Consider the following 14,206-nt stretch of genomic DNA (forward strand, 5'->3'; position numbering starts at 1 on the left):
AATTGATAACCAAATTGACCTTATTTAACCTGTTCCAAACATTATATACCCTAATTTAACCTGAAACTGAATAAACCGGATAGAACTTAATTAGAAAACCATAGATAATGTCAGTTAAACTCAGAAGTATGCATGTTTGGCTACTAGTGAAAACTATCCAGGTATAATTTATAGTATTAACAGTTTTTGCATTGTACAGGATTACACTTGTGAAAAAACTAACAATTTAATATACATTCTAAAAAATGAGAAGAAAATGAGTAAGAATGAGGGAGATAAAAATTAATTCAATGCCATCAGACGTCAACTGATTGATTTTTTTACGCACAACAATACTCAAGACATCATCCTTTCAACTTAATGACGCCCGCCCTTACTAGATGTCCAAACTGCCAACAGGTCCACTGTACACTAGCACAGACTTACGCCCAGTCATGACTCAAGAGTGAGGTAAGCACGTTCTTGGTGTTGTGTTGTTTGATACTCGCAGGACGGCAGGAGCCAGCTGAGCAAGGGTTTCTTGTTTACTATCTGTTGATATTCTGTTCTGTCAGCTCAGCTTTGACGAGCCTTGGGCAAAGTGTAAGCTTTGAGGCCAGTATCTCCAGAAGCGGCAAGACTTCATGAATCTTGGCAGATCACACCATTAAATTATGTCAAACTCTAGAGCTTTGACGAGCCTTTGGGTAAAGTGAATAAGATTTGAGGCAAGTATCTCCAGAAGAGGCAAGATTTCATGGATCGTGACAGATCACATCTTCTGATAGAACCCGCGCTTACATAACAACAGCATGTACAGAACCTCTTTACCCTGTTGGTTTAATACCACCACAAAGATAATTATCACCAACATCCACTATCACATTGAACTGTGCAACCCAGTCAAAATTATCATTAGTCCACAACAATATAGCCTTCTCTAGTATGACATGATCTTTTCAGAGGTAGCTGCTTGCTGAGAGGCAGCTTTGTCCTCCATGATAGATTTGTCACATCTTTCAAAGAACTCCTAATTGATTTCAGGGGTCTGATTTGCACAGGCTTGGCTGAAACCACTGGCAATTTCTGCTTCATATATTCCTCTGAATCGGACCGTTTAAAATTGTTTGACGTCCTACTCTCCTCCACTGCTTGCATCTTAGGGCGGCGCATGGATTCTACAGGGACAAGCTTCCCCTCTATTTGGTTTGTAAACACAAAACTGACCTGCATAACCAGATAGCACAAACAACTTCGGAACTTCCTTCTTGTAAATTATACTCTGCTATCTTCTTAAAGTCCTCTACCCTCAAATGGTATTCCTTGTAAAGCGATATGCAAGTGTGACAACTGACAAGTACTTTGGACTTTTAGCATTAAAACCTTTATTAGTTTGTTCAGCAAAAGAACTCTAAAAAGTTTTAGGGCTTTAATTCAGTTATTCTATGTACAATCGGTGAAGTAAAGATAGAAAAACTGACTTTTTACAGATTCAGAAAACCCCACTGAAGAAATTGCAAACGAAAAGCAGTTAAATTTATGACAATTTTCAATTTTGACACTTTCAGACAACATCATAGGATCAAGAAACTTAATAAGCTACAAGGAAAAATTCCCTAAAGTTCACTAACCTCATCACCAGCTGCGGCTTGGAATAAAACATCGGGAACTGAAGTGGGAGATGAGTGATGAGCCCAGTTGAGCAAATCCTCTTCAGTAGGAGACCCCACCTACAAACAAGCCTCCCAAAGTATATAAGCAATCAAGTCTAAAAATTGTCACATTCTTCTGATAGATCATGGAAAGTACCTGTTTCTGCGAGCTTTTTAACATATGCAAGCATCCAGAAATTTCTGCAAACCCACCGATATCAGCAACATTTGGTTCAGATAGGTAATCTTCAGTGGAAGTTTCAATTCCATTGACCTTTACTGTGCTCTCATGCATGCCACTTTGTGTGGAGTCGATATTTCCACATCGAACACAATTCATCTTCTCATGAATCTCAGACCTGTAAAAAGAGTTAATAGAACTGAAATATATGGCACCTAATCTATAATAACTTAACATGTCATGGTTACAGGCAAAGAAGCAGGTGAACAAAAATAATTTAGCATTTTTTTCCGACCTAGTGCCGGTATGATTTAGATAAAGCAATTTTAGGTGTTGTTTGAGGGAAATTCAAGACATAAAATCTACCCAATTATTAGCTATCTTGCTTCACTTGCTCCCAGCACTTGCAAAAACAGCTTTAAACAATACAAAAGCAAATACCTCACATTCACATGGTACGTAAACAAATCACGTAGATCTTCCGTTGAAAAACAGTTCCCCTGAATTCAAAGTAATTAGTGAACCCATCTAGAGCAAATGCAATAAAATGGATATAGCAGTTCAACCAACTTTACCTTGTCACCATCACCTTGCTCCTGCTGAATAACTTTCTGAAGCCCTTCCTTTGACATCTGACGCTGGTACACCTTTCCACATGATTAACATACCTCTTATATAAGATGGTGATGGAGTAACAGTCCTCTTATAATTAATAGGGGAGGATCAAATCAACAGAAAAGTACTTATAACTAATCTACCTTTAGACAAATACCATACGAACTAATTAAGATCTCAATTTCGTAAAACAAAAGAATTAGCTGAGCGATGTGTCCACTCCTACCTTCTCTTCGATGGTTCCAGTGCTCAGAAACCTGTAGATGTACACTCTCTTCTTTTGCCCATCCCTCCAAACTCTTGCAGCAGCCTACAAGCAAAACATGAGCTGGCACAATGCTCTAAAAGTCTGGACCAAAAATCTTAACAGAGAATTTATCTATAAAAAAGATATTCAAAGTTTACTTGTTTATCATTGGCAGGGTTCCAATCCGGATCAAACAAGACCAGTCGATTTCCTCCGATCAAGTTCAGCCCACAACCACCAGCTTTACTGCTTAAGAGAAAAGCAAATTCATCCTGCAACAATTTTCCTGCACTTGAGTACAACGAAGTTCTTTGCAAAAGTTCTTGAAAAATTTTCATTGGGGATTTGGGGTATATAGAGACCTTTGCAAGATCATTAAAACTGTTGACCAACTTCTGGCGTTTGCTAATTGATGTTGCTCCATCAAGTCTCAGGTAAGGGTATCTTCTCTCACGGCACAGTTGAGCAAAAAGGTCAAGTGTCTGAAATCACTTCAAATCAGCTACCAGTGAATACATATATGAAACAGAAGACGGCAGCAATATAAGGGATGTAAGGGACCCTCAAGGGAGAGAAATTTTTTAGCAGGAAGCCATCCCTTACAGAAGTCCAATAAGGATCATATAGATGCAGTTATACCACATTAAAAGCATAAAGTACATAGTCTCATTAGATCCATGTACATCCTTACTCTGCTTTGCACTTCAGTATATATGGTACGCAAATGATGATAGGGAAAAGGAAAAGGCAACAACCTGGGTATAGTTTGAAACTAGGACTATCCTGTCATCTGTTTTTTGACGCAACTGAGACAATAAACGTGCTAGTACATTCATTTTCCCAGATAGCTCAATCCAAAGGCCATTACCACCAGACCATGCTCCAGATCTGGAAGCACAATGCAGGGATCTTCAAAATCTGAGTTTAAAATGCCAAAGAGAACCATGGTGTATGAAAGACAGACCTTCCGGAAAAAACTTCTGGAGGAAAAAAGCTCAAGCAGTTTTCAAAGTCTGATATTCCTGAATGTCCAGCTTTTATTGTATCGTATATGAGCTGCAGAGAGATCGGAATCTAGGATGAGAAAGTGATTCTAAAATAAAAGAAAAGAAGCAGAACAATATTATGTCTCTTTATATTTGAGAGATGAGAACCTGATGAATTCTATGAGATATAAAGATTTTAGTATAGCAATATAATTTCTGGTAATTAATAGACATCCTCCAAAACTATTCTAGACAAGGCAGATGTCTGCATGAACACATGAGTAAACAAATCCTTACTAGAAATTGTGCGAGAAAAGGAGACTAGCATATTAGGTTCAGATAGAAAGATGACATAAAAAATTTATGTTACAGAATATAATAACATATACTCATTATTTGGCATATTTGATCATTAGTGACAGTTAAAGATATGATCCTTTGAGATTGTCAATCGGCACCAAAACAACAATGATCATTCATATGAGAAAGCTAGTCTAGACAATTAACCACACACTCAATCTCATACTCTTCCACACAACAGCATAACTGCAGAAGCAAGTGAAATTACAGAAATCAGACATGCCCTCAACACTTCTTGAAAGTTTTCCAGTGCTCCAGATGCGTGCCAACCATTTAAAAAAACTAAGAAAATATGGATAGTTCAATGTGGTAACCTTTCAGCAATTTTGCAATTGTTCTAGAAAAGCAACTTGTGGAAATAGGTGGCTATGGTCCAATATAGTTATATAAGTAATAACATAATGAATGCATTTCATGGAAATCGTATAAAAGACCAAAATGCAGATCTGTCCTACATTTTAAGAACTTACTTACAAGAGGGATGCAAACTACCATATCTTACAATTTTTTTTTTTCACGAACTAACATTACCTTCGGATGATTGCAAAGCTTCTTGAGGGCTGTAATATATGCTAATACTTTCGATCGCTTTGTTACATCACTAATAACCCTTTTCACCTGATGATAAGAAAGAAAATAGTAGTTATTCTTTTGCACCATGGCTGAGAGAAGTTGTGACAATAATTGACTATGACAGAGAAGGCTTACATTTTTAGATTGTATAAAATGGTTGTACAGATCCGACTGCAAAGGAGTTAGTTTGCAACAAACAACTTGAACTATCTGCAATATCCAAATACCAAAAATGAATGATGTACTTTGCTAACAATTGCACAAAGAACTATGTATTAATTACCCAAGAAATTTCATTACACCTTTGACCTCTTTACATAGCAAGAATATTTCTGGCATATAATGATGCACAGGATCTGTCTATATGATATATAGTGCTATTGATTTAGATGTTGCTCAGAATCTATAAGAAAATTTATCAAATCCTAAAAGGAGAGCTTGACAGTCACCTAGTGGCTGCAAAATCAGTCTCAGCACCCTCTTTGGTCCTAACTCAATACTTTGCTTCTCAAATGATTTTTATAATAATCTTCACTATTCAAGTTATGTTCACAACAGAATCTTCAAAACTAAGTGCCACCTAGCCTCCACTTGATGATTGATCTCAAGAGAGTCACCATTAAGTTAGGATAACTTCTCTTAATAAGAATTGTCTAAAATAAGATGTAGGTATTGGGGGGGGGGAAGGTGGAGCATTTTTGGCTACCAGGTACCCCTTTCTCTGGTGCAATTATATGACAAAAGTTTTGGTAGATTTTGGGCACTAGATCCAATGTTTCTTGCTTCAAGTTCGTGTATGTTTGGTGCGCTCGAAATTGTCTCATCTGATTTCATCTATTTGAGCTTATGCAAACTTTTCTGGACTAATTGGATCTGATTTACCGTTCTGAAATATAGAGATTCTTATTAATTTGGTTGTCTTGTTCTTACTAGAAGTGCTACTACTGCTGCTATATATTTATCATTTTCTAGAGCAAGACAGGAAAACAAATCTTCATTGCTCACGTAAAAAGTATTTAACATATTCACATAAACCTAACCAGGGATAAGAACATCAAATTACGAAAAAACTAACTTTCACTTTTTGGTTAGCCAGTATATAATTTTATATTTAGGATACCCATTGATTACATAATATCCCCAGTTATTTTAAACTAGTTTTTGAGATTCAGGATCTAGTAACCGATATAGAGTTTAGGAAGTCTGTTTTTTTAGTTGCAACATTACTAAATTTGGTAACGTTTGAGTGGTAAAATGCTGTTTATACCTTAAATTAATTCCCCAACCACCAGCAACAACTACAACAATGTGGGGGCCTTAATTTCATAAAACCGGGGTTGGTTGCATGAGTCAAAATTTTATCTCCGGTGGTTATCTACTTTTCACATGGATCCTCCGCCTCCATTCTCTTCTAACAAGTGCTGCGAACCTAATCTCTCCATGTTGTTTCTAACGCCCTACATCCAAGCCATCAGCAGCCTCCCTTAACCTCTCATGAGATCTCCAGTATCCCAATTACTACTGCAACCATTGCACCTTCTAGACGATTTCTGACATGCTCAAACTAGCACAATCGGTCTCTCTTTTACCTTAAACTCAACGTCTGCAACTCCAATCCTCATTCAAATATATCCATTTTAAATTCTATCTCTTAAATTGTTTTCACCCATCCATCTCAATATGCGCATATCTGCTACAACCATCCTCCTAGTATGATCCTTCCTAACATTCAACATTAAAACCCATAAAATATCGTTGGTCTAATAGTAGTTGTCCCATATGATTTTCCTTTTAATCTTAGAGGTACACTACGTTCTCTTGAAAATCCCAGCTGAACCTCTCCGTTTAGTTCCCCAACCATTTGATTTAACTATCCACCCGGCACCCCCTACCTAATCACTTCCCTTCTCTCTTCTTACCCCCTCCTTTCCCCTTCGCCAACTAATCCCAACCACCACAAGCCCCATCATCAAACCTGAATTACCCCGTAGCCCCAACCACAACCACAAGTCCCATCCTCAAACTTAGAATCCACTACAGAGCCAAGAGATATGTTTCAAGTCTAGAATCTCACAAGCTGGAATGAGCACAATCTTCTATAATAGAAAGATCCATCAAAATAAGTGAAGAGGCAAGAGAATTGCCTTGGCATAATCCGTGACAGTTTGAAAAGAAACCTACTGCCTGTTGACTGATCGCTGCCCTATTTAATGGGACATATGTGGTGGCAATGAAAAGGCAAGTTTGTTGGCCGAGTTGGGGATGAATTGATTGTGTTGGAGGGGGGTTTGGGTTGAATGGAAGAACAATTATTTTTTGTGGGAAATACAGGTGAGCTAAGGAATAGATTTGGTGATGTTGGTATTGGATATAAAAAAAAAAAAAAAAGAAGAAGTGTTTAAGTTTTAGAAAATTTGGATATATATTTTAATTAAAATTGCAAAAAAGGGTTCTAACAACTAATGATCGGCATCTTTAGTCACACTTGGTGTAAGACTGTGAGCATCAAACTCATGTTCACTTTGGAGATTGGAGAACCCACATTGACAACCAAAACCAAGAGAGTTAAAATAACATTGAACACTGAGAGATGAAATCGGAGAGATGACCGGTTCTAAGTGATGACCAAACTGTAATTTGTAGCGTGGAAACACAATGCTAGAATTAACCTTTTGTAAAGTCGACACTAAGTTGACAATTATTGAAAATTAAATTTGCTACTTAAAAATATATACACCAAACTTTCATTAATTTAAATTCTCTACCTAGAGGCGTCCATTTTGATTTACTTTTGTGATCTTATGGTATGGTATGGTATGGTATGGGAAGATCAAAAGCTTGTTAATCATGAATATGGTCATGTGTAATGCGGAATAGAGAGAATATCAAATAGGGACAACTAGACGAGGTCTTCCTTGATTACAAATGTGCATCCTTTTAACTAGAAACCTTGTCAGAGTCATGGGGTAGATTAGTAGGATTTGTGAACTAATAGAAAAATCTGCAGACAAGCACCTCATAACAAATCAGGAAAAACTGTATTCCTTAAAAGAGAACCTATGCAAGTGCAGCATAATAGAAACTGGGAGAAATAATTGAATTGAACAGATTTTAAACATGTTATAGCTATAACTGTTATACCTTTGGTGGTAGATGATTGGACAACAATGCATTAGTTCTCCTCAATATAAACTGCAAAAACGAAAGAAAAAATATCAGTCAGCACTTCAAAAAAAGAGTTAAATGAATGGTGCCAGAAAAAGTATAGTGATTAAAATAACTTTGTTAGTAACCAAAGCATTTAGTGCAAAGCATAGTAGCAGGGTACCAGCCAAGCTATGTCCTCTATATGCATCAATTGGTGCCATTTCATCCTAAAATTTGCCACCCTTTTTTTAGTTTGTCTCATCTTTTCACCAAATAAATCATGTGATTAGGTAAAATTTGCACATATCATGAGTGAAACAGAAAGTATAGCTTTCTAATCCATAAATTATAATCTGATACAAGGAAATACTTTTTAGCAGGAAATGCATACCTGATTTACTATGGCACTCAATTCCTCTGAACGTGAAAAACCAATCTTCTTTTCCTCATCAGTGGCTATGGGTTCTCTTCCACTCAGAATGGGTGCCTTAAATTGCAGATCACAACTCATATTACAATCAATGGGAGAGATCAAAGTACGACAGAAACTAACATCTCAGACAACATGCATATGTAAGGAAGCTTGAGATAGATCCCTTCAGTAGCGAAAGCGACTATAAGCATCATAATAGAAGCAACAACTTTGCATAAGGATGTAATATCTGGTGTCTTTTACATGTTTAACAATACAACAAGTAACATAAGGTATACTAGCTGATGTATATTAAAAACACAGCATAAAACTTAGGTCTGGGTCCATCTTAAGTGTGACTTTGACATTATCAATTTGTTATGGCACGGAAAAGCTTAACAAAATTATTTGAGATGGTCAGCAGCAACTAGATAATGTATGACATACTTTGCATGTAATTCAGGCACCACAAAGATATGCAGATGAACACAAAATCCCAGATATCAGAGATTATGAATTTATCACAGTGCAAATTGATGCTGTGCATAATATCAATCAGTATAGAAGATAGTAAGAAAAGAAGCACACCTGATAATACCTCCGAAAATGTGCAGTGTCGCCTAAGATTTCAGGATTAGTGAAATTGACCATGGCATAAAACTCTTCAAGGTCATTCTGCAAGTGAAAATGCAATACTCTATAAAGAGGAGAGAGAAAAATTGAAGATATAATATCCCAAAAAAGATAAGACGATTGCTCACCTGCATTGGTGTACCGGACAACAAAATGCGGCGCTTGCATATAAGAGAAGCCAATGCCTAGCACACAAGACACACATGGATGATTCGAAGTACCAAAAGACACCATACGACAAGTTAAAGTATGAGAAAAGATAAACAACAAAGGCCAAACTTACGCATGTCCTCTTACCTTGTTTGTGATAGTCTGGTCATTTTTTAGCCTGTGAGCCTCATCACAAATGAGGAGGTCACATGATCCAGGATGGCTAAATTTTGGAGCATGCATTCTAAAAGTCTCGTACGAAACAATCAAAACCTGTAACGATACCAAGTAAATCGGTGCATGGTTTTCTCAAACTGACCAAATAATCATGATTCATGATAATTTCACCTGTGTTGTACTGCGTGGATCTGTGAAGTTGGCTATTCCGGATATAACGTCCTCTCGGCTGCTTTCACATAAGGCAATAAGCTGAACTCTTTCTTGAACCCACTTTTTAATTTCTGCCTCCCAGTTGCTCACAAGACTTGTTGGAGTAACTATAATTGCCTTTTTAACCATAGGTTTTCCATCAAAGCCTTGGCGAAGAAGAGTATAAAGCAATGTGATAGATTGCAGAGTTTTCCCCAAACTGCACAAGAAATTCTTACAACTATGACAACACCCTAAATGGATTCTCACAAGGAATAGTCTCTACATAACAAGAAAAGATGATTACCCCATATCATCAGCCAAAATGCATCCAAAGATATTTGCAGCGGAATGTAATCCAGAGACACATCTGAACATAAACTGTACACCTTCTCTGCTTACAATGGCTTTGAACAATCAGACTGCAGGCAGACTAAAGGTATCCATCTCACCAATTTTATTAAGCAACAAAGAGAGTAGATTTCAATGCTTATACTGCAACCAGGAGATTCTCTTATGCGAAAAGGAAAGTAAGATTAAACATGTAGATGATAAAGCAGAACGAGTTTATTCTTGAGCTACTGTCTAAATTGACAAGCAATCTCAACCACATTTGTATACAATATCATTCCATCTATGCCAAGTGAGCCCGAGTTAACGGATTATCTTTCTTGCACATATGAAGAGTAACATACAATTGAGGGAAATAGATACCTTTGATGGGGTCGAAGGAACCGAACAAGCAAAGGATCGACAACTATCGGTGTCAAATCATTCTTAAATTCTTCAGGTTGCCATAAAACCAATGGCTCAATTTCAGGAGGCAAAATCATGACTTCCTCATTATCATCTTTCTCATCAACTTGTGGAAGTTTATAATTCACTAATGGCGACACAGGAACGCCTGTGGCACGCCACGGAACAAATCGTTTTCGAGCCAGAAGCCGCCGAATTAGGTCGTCATGGGAATTACTCAACCCCTTGGAAAATGGTGGTTTAAAAGGTTTTCTTGCCACAGCTGGCCCATCCGATACCGACAAAACTTGCGGAAGCAACGACTGTCGTCTCACAATGAAGTTTCCTCTATTATTCATTCATACACCACAACAAAGAAAAAAGCAAGCAAAACGAATTCTTCAGATATACACATTTAATTAAAAACGCAAGCAATCCGAAAAACTAATTACAATTTTCTGGATTCTCAACTCATAACATCAATCAAATCGCTATAAATAAAGTTAGGTTAGTAAGAAAACAGACGCTGAAAATAGGCGATTATAATTGCGAAGCAGGAATTGAAACCTTTGAAACAATCAAACAAAATTGAGCTTAAAATTGATACATACCTAACTAGGGCAGCAACATTTTGCGACTTGAGATCATCATCATCGGAAATGTTACAATCGACATGATTTTCACCATTTTCATCGGTTGAGTGTTGCTCGTTATCGTCGTCATCAAGAAATTCTACATCGGAGTCTGAGGCGTCGGAAATTGAATGAATACTAAGTTGTTCTTCTTCGTCTTCCATTGATTTAAGGAGATTATGCAGTTGCAGGGAGAAAGTAGAGAGCGCGGGGAAGAAGTATGCGAGAGTTCGAGTGTTAAGCTAGTATTATTCGTACAAGGCACGCTACTGCTCGTTTCCTGAAACTGGCGGCAAAAAGAGAGTTAAAATCAAAACATTTGTAAATGCCAATTGCCATCCGAAAACGAGAGAGCAATTGGCAATTGCCTAGTGTTTTATAAACGTGTCGGATTTGTGTTCGGGTCATTAATACTCCAACTTTCTCATAATATCGTGTTCACTTTTCACGTAAATTAAGGAAATTGAAGGAGTAGTATAATTTCTAAAAAATATATATTTGAGGAAGTGTTTTTTTTTATATACTTTTATCTTGAAACTAGCTTTTTATCTTATTTTTCCTTTAAAATAAAATTAATAAAAAACAATAAATTTCCCTTTGAATGGTGTAAAATAAAAAAATATGGGCACATAATTTGAAAGAAAAATAGGGGTATTTTGGAAAGATTATATAGAAATGAAGGATAATTTTGTTTAAATAAATTAATAAAAATGAAAATAGGCATAATATTTTGGGACACCCAAAAAAATAATATAAACATTATATTATGGGACGGATGAAGGCTATGTTTAGTTCACCTGAAATTTTCTGATCTGAACTTATCTGATCTGATCTGATCTGAACTTATTTTTTTTTATCTGATCTGATCTTAACTTATTTTTTCTGATCTGATCTGATCTGAACTGATCTGATTTACAAGATCTTATCTTTTATAAAATATATTATTACTATTATATTATAACTTTGTAAATCATTATTATGCAATACATTATAAGATCTTCTTTATAGTATTACTATTATTATCATTTTATTTCTATTACAAAGTTTACGCAACTTTTATTATTAATAATAATTATTATTATCATTATTATAAGAACAACAATAATTATTATAATCATAATAATTATTATTATTACTAAAAATTATTATATAACTCAAGTCACTAATTTATAAGAGCACTTATACAATGTTTCACACTTTCCCTTTAAAAAAATGTTTCACACTTGAGAAGTCGGCAAACTCAACTCTTTTTTTCCATATAAAATAAAATAAGATATACAAACAACTATGACTTGAGCAAAAAAGAAATAAATATCGTGTAACTTCAAATAGCTAGAGAGATTTGGAATTCGGTAGGAAGAGGTATACCGAATCTAAATTTATAATTTGTATCTCACACTTAGCTTATTTTGAAATGTAATCTGAACTTAGTAGTTTCGTTGTCATGAATTTGAGATATCATATTTTATATATTTCTTATTTTTGCGTCAATCTTATGTTCTTAACACGTGGCTTTTAATTTTTTTATTATTTAATAACAACAAAATAACTTAATATAATGATAACAATGACATTTATAATGGTAACAACAAGATTAATAATAATTACCAATATTAATAAGTACAACAACAACAATAATAATTCTTTTGAACAAATGTACTAGTAAATAATAATACTCCCTTTGTATTTTTTTATCTTTCTCACATAGAATCTTGACACTATACTATTCACAATTAGATAGAATCTTTTAGATTTTTCTCAATATATAAGAAAAAATATAGTCATGTGGGGTCTTGTTTGATTCGTCTCAATGAATACTTTATTAATATTCAATTATTATAATTTTTTACTAATATGTTATGAAAGATATTTAATAATAATAATGAGTTTTTAAATATAAGCATGATCTGAACTGATCTGAACTTATTTTTTCTAATCTGATATGATCTGAACTTATTTTTTCCGATCTGATCTGATCTGATCTGATCTGATCTGAAATAAGCAAAAATAAGGTGAACTGCACATAGCCGAAGTAATTGTTTTTTATTAATAATATAATTATGAATTTATGACCTACCTAATTAAGGAAAGTTTTCAATAAAAACCCTAGCTATTATATTTAGTTTTCAAGCTTTTAATAGAAAAATAATTTAGGACAAAAAAGTCCATCAATATATATTTTATCACGTGAATCAATGTTGAATTTGTTCAAACTTTCTGTTAATTATACTTTTTTTAGGTTAAACAAGGTTAACAAATTTTATTATTAGATAAAATGATACAAAAAAAAAGTTGTATAAAAATATCGAAAATCAAAGAAGTTTAGTAGTAGTATTTACTCCCTCCGACTCATAATATAGTGCTTGTTTCTTTGTTACACAGTCTCCAAGACGTAACTTTGACATTTAATATCTTCAATTCCGTATTAATAAAAAAATATAAAAAGTTGATATTATGAAACTACACATTGAGACGAATCTAACAAGATCCCACATGAATATTTTTTTTATATATACAAATGAGAATATTTGGTCAAAGATTTTAAAGTTTGACCCACCAAAAATGAAGTAGACATTATATTATGGGACGGAAGGAGTAATCAGTGGCGGATTTACCTCATACCACGCTGGTGCACGTGCACCAGCAATAAAAAAAAATTAAAAAAATTTCAAAAAAATCACGCACGCAGACTTCTTTTCTCTCACTCACAAATTCACAATCGCAGACTTCTTTCTCTCTCATAAAACCTCAAACCTTCTCGTTGCCTCGTTGGTGGCTTGACTGGCTTCGTCCGGCGACCTCACCGGCGGCGCCTTCGTGGTCGATTCGTGCGGCTTCGTCACTGCTGGTGGCTTCGTCGATGTTTTTATTTATTAGTATCATGTATAGGACCTTGTTGTTCATATATATGATTTACTGAAGTTGCTTTACATGTTACTTGCCTGTGTGCTACATGTAAACTAAGAATATGTATAAGTATGACTGTTTGTATGGAAGTTTGATGCAAGCAGATAAGTTTAGTTCATGTATCAATTCGTGAGTGAATTAATGTAAGTAAGTTGAATCATGTGTTACATAGATTCTTTGAGATTATCTATTTATCTTATAAGAACCGTGGATCTTATTTGGTAAATATGAGTTATACCTATATAAAGGTACAGTTTACTGTTGGCTAGGTTCAACAGGCAAGTTAGTAAAGAATAAAAGAAGTAAAAGAGTCTTGAATGATAAGTTGTGAACACTTGTTGATTCTAAGATTAAAAAGGAGTTTTGTGATGTTTATGTGATTGTTAGTTGTGAGTGTTATGTGCTTGGTTGGTGTCAACACAAGTATAAAAATGAATGCAACGTAAAGTGAAACGAGATAGGTTATAGACTTTAGACTGGTGCACGTCTAGAGTTGGACACTAAGGGTTGGAGTACATGGTGGTAGCCCATGGCTTTCCTGGGATTGGATTGATCACCTTTCCTCTTTAGCTCAAAGTTCCTCGATATCGCAGGTCAATTGGAATATTGGTAGCTCCCATATCTCCTA

At 35.2% G+C, this 14,206-nt stretch overlaps 1 protein-coding gene across 1 annotated transcript; it reads right to left on the reverse strand.

The window, feature by feature from the left end:
* Positions 1-141: 141 nt before the first annotated feature.
* On the reverse strand, positions 142-11,009 carry LOC104904480 (protein CHROMATIN REMODELING 25). The gene is made up of 21 exons (XM_010692736.4): positions 10,651-11,009; positions 10,019-10,387; positions 9,612-9,698; positions 9,284-9,524; positions 9,083-9,208; positions 8,914-8,970; positions 8,741-8,827; positions 8,132-8,227; positions 7,735-7,785; positions 4,729-4,803; positions 4,552-4,638; positions 3,639-3,730; positions 3,430-3,562; positions 3,037-3,156; positions 2,833-2,946; positions 2,654-2,737; positions 2,388-2,459; positions 2,254-2,312; positions 1,789-1,990; positions 1,611-1,709; positions 142-1,206 (listed from the first exon to the last, which is right to left on the reverse strand). Exons 1-21 carry the CDS (start codon positions 10,833-10,835, stop codon positions 895-897), a joined length of 2,748 nt encoding a protein of 915 aa, XP_010691038.1. The 5' UTR covers positions 10,836-11,009; the 3' UTR covers positions 142-894.
* Between the last annotated feature and the right edge of the window lie 3,197 nt (positions 11,010-14,206).

Source organism: Beta vulgaris, chromosome 9 (genome assembly GCF_026745355.1).
Source record: "Beta vulgaris subsp. vulgaris cultivar EL10 chromosome 9, EL10.2, whole genome shotgun sequence".
Classification (NCBI taxonomy): domain Eukaryota; kingdom Viridiplantae; phylum Streptophyta; class Magnoliopsida; order Caryophyllales; family Amaranthaceae; genus Beta; species Beta vulgaris.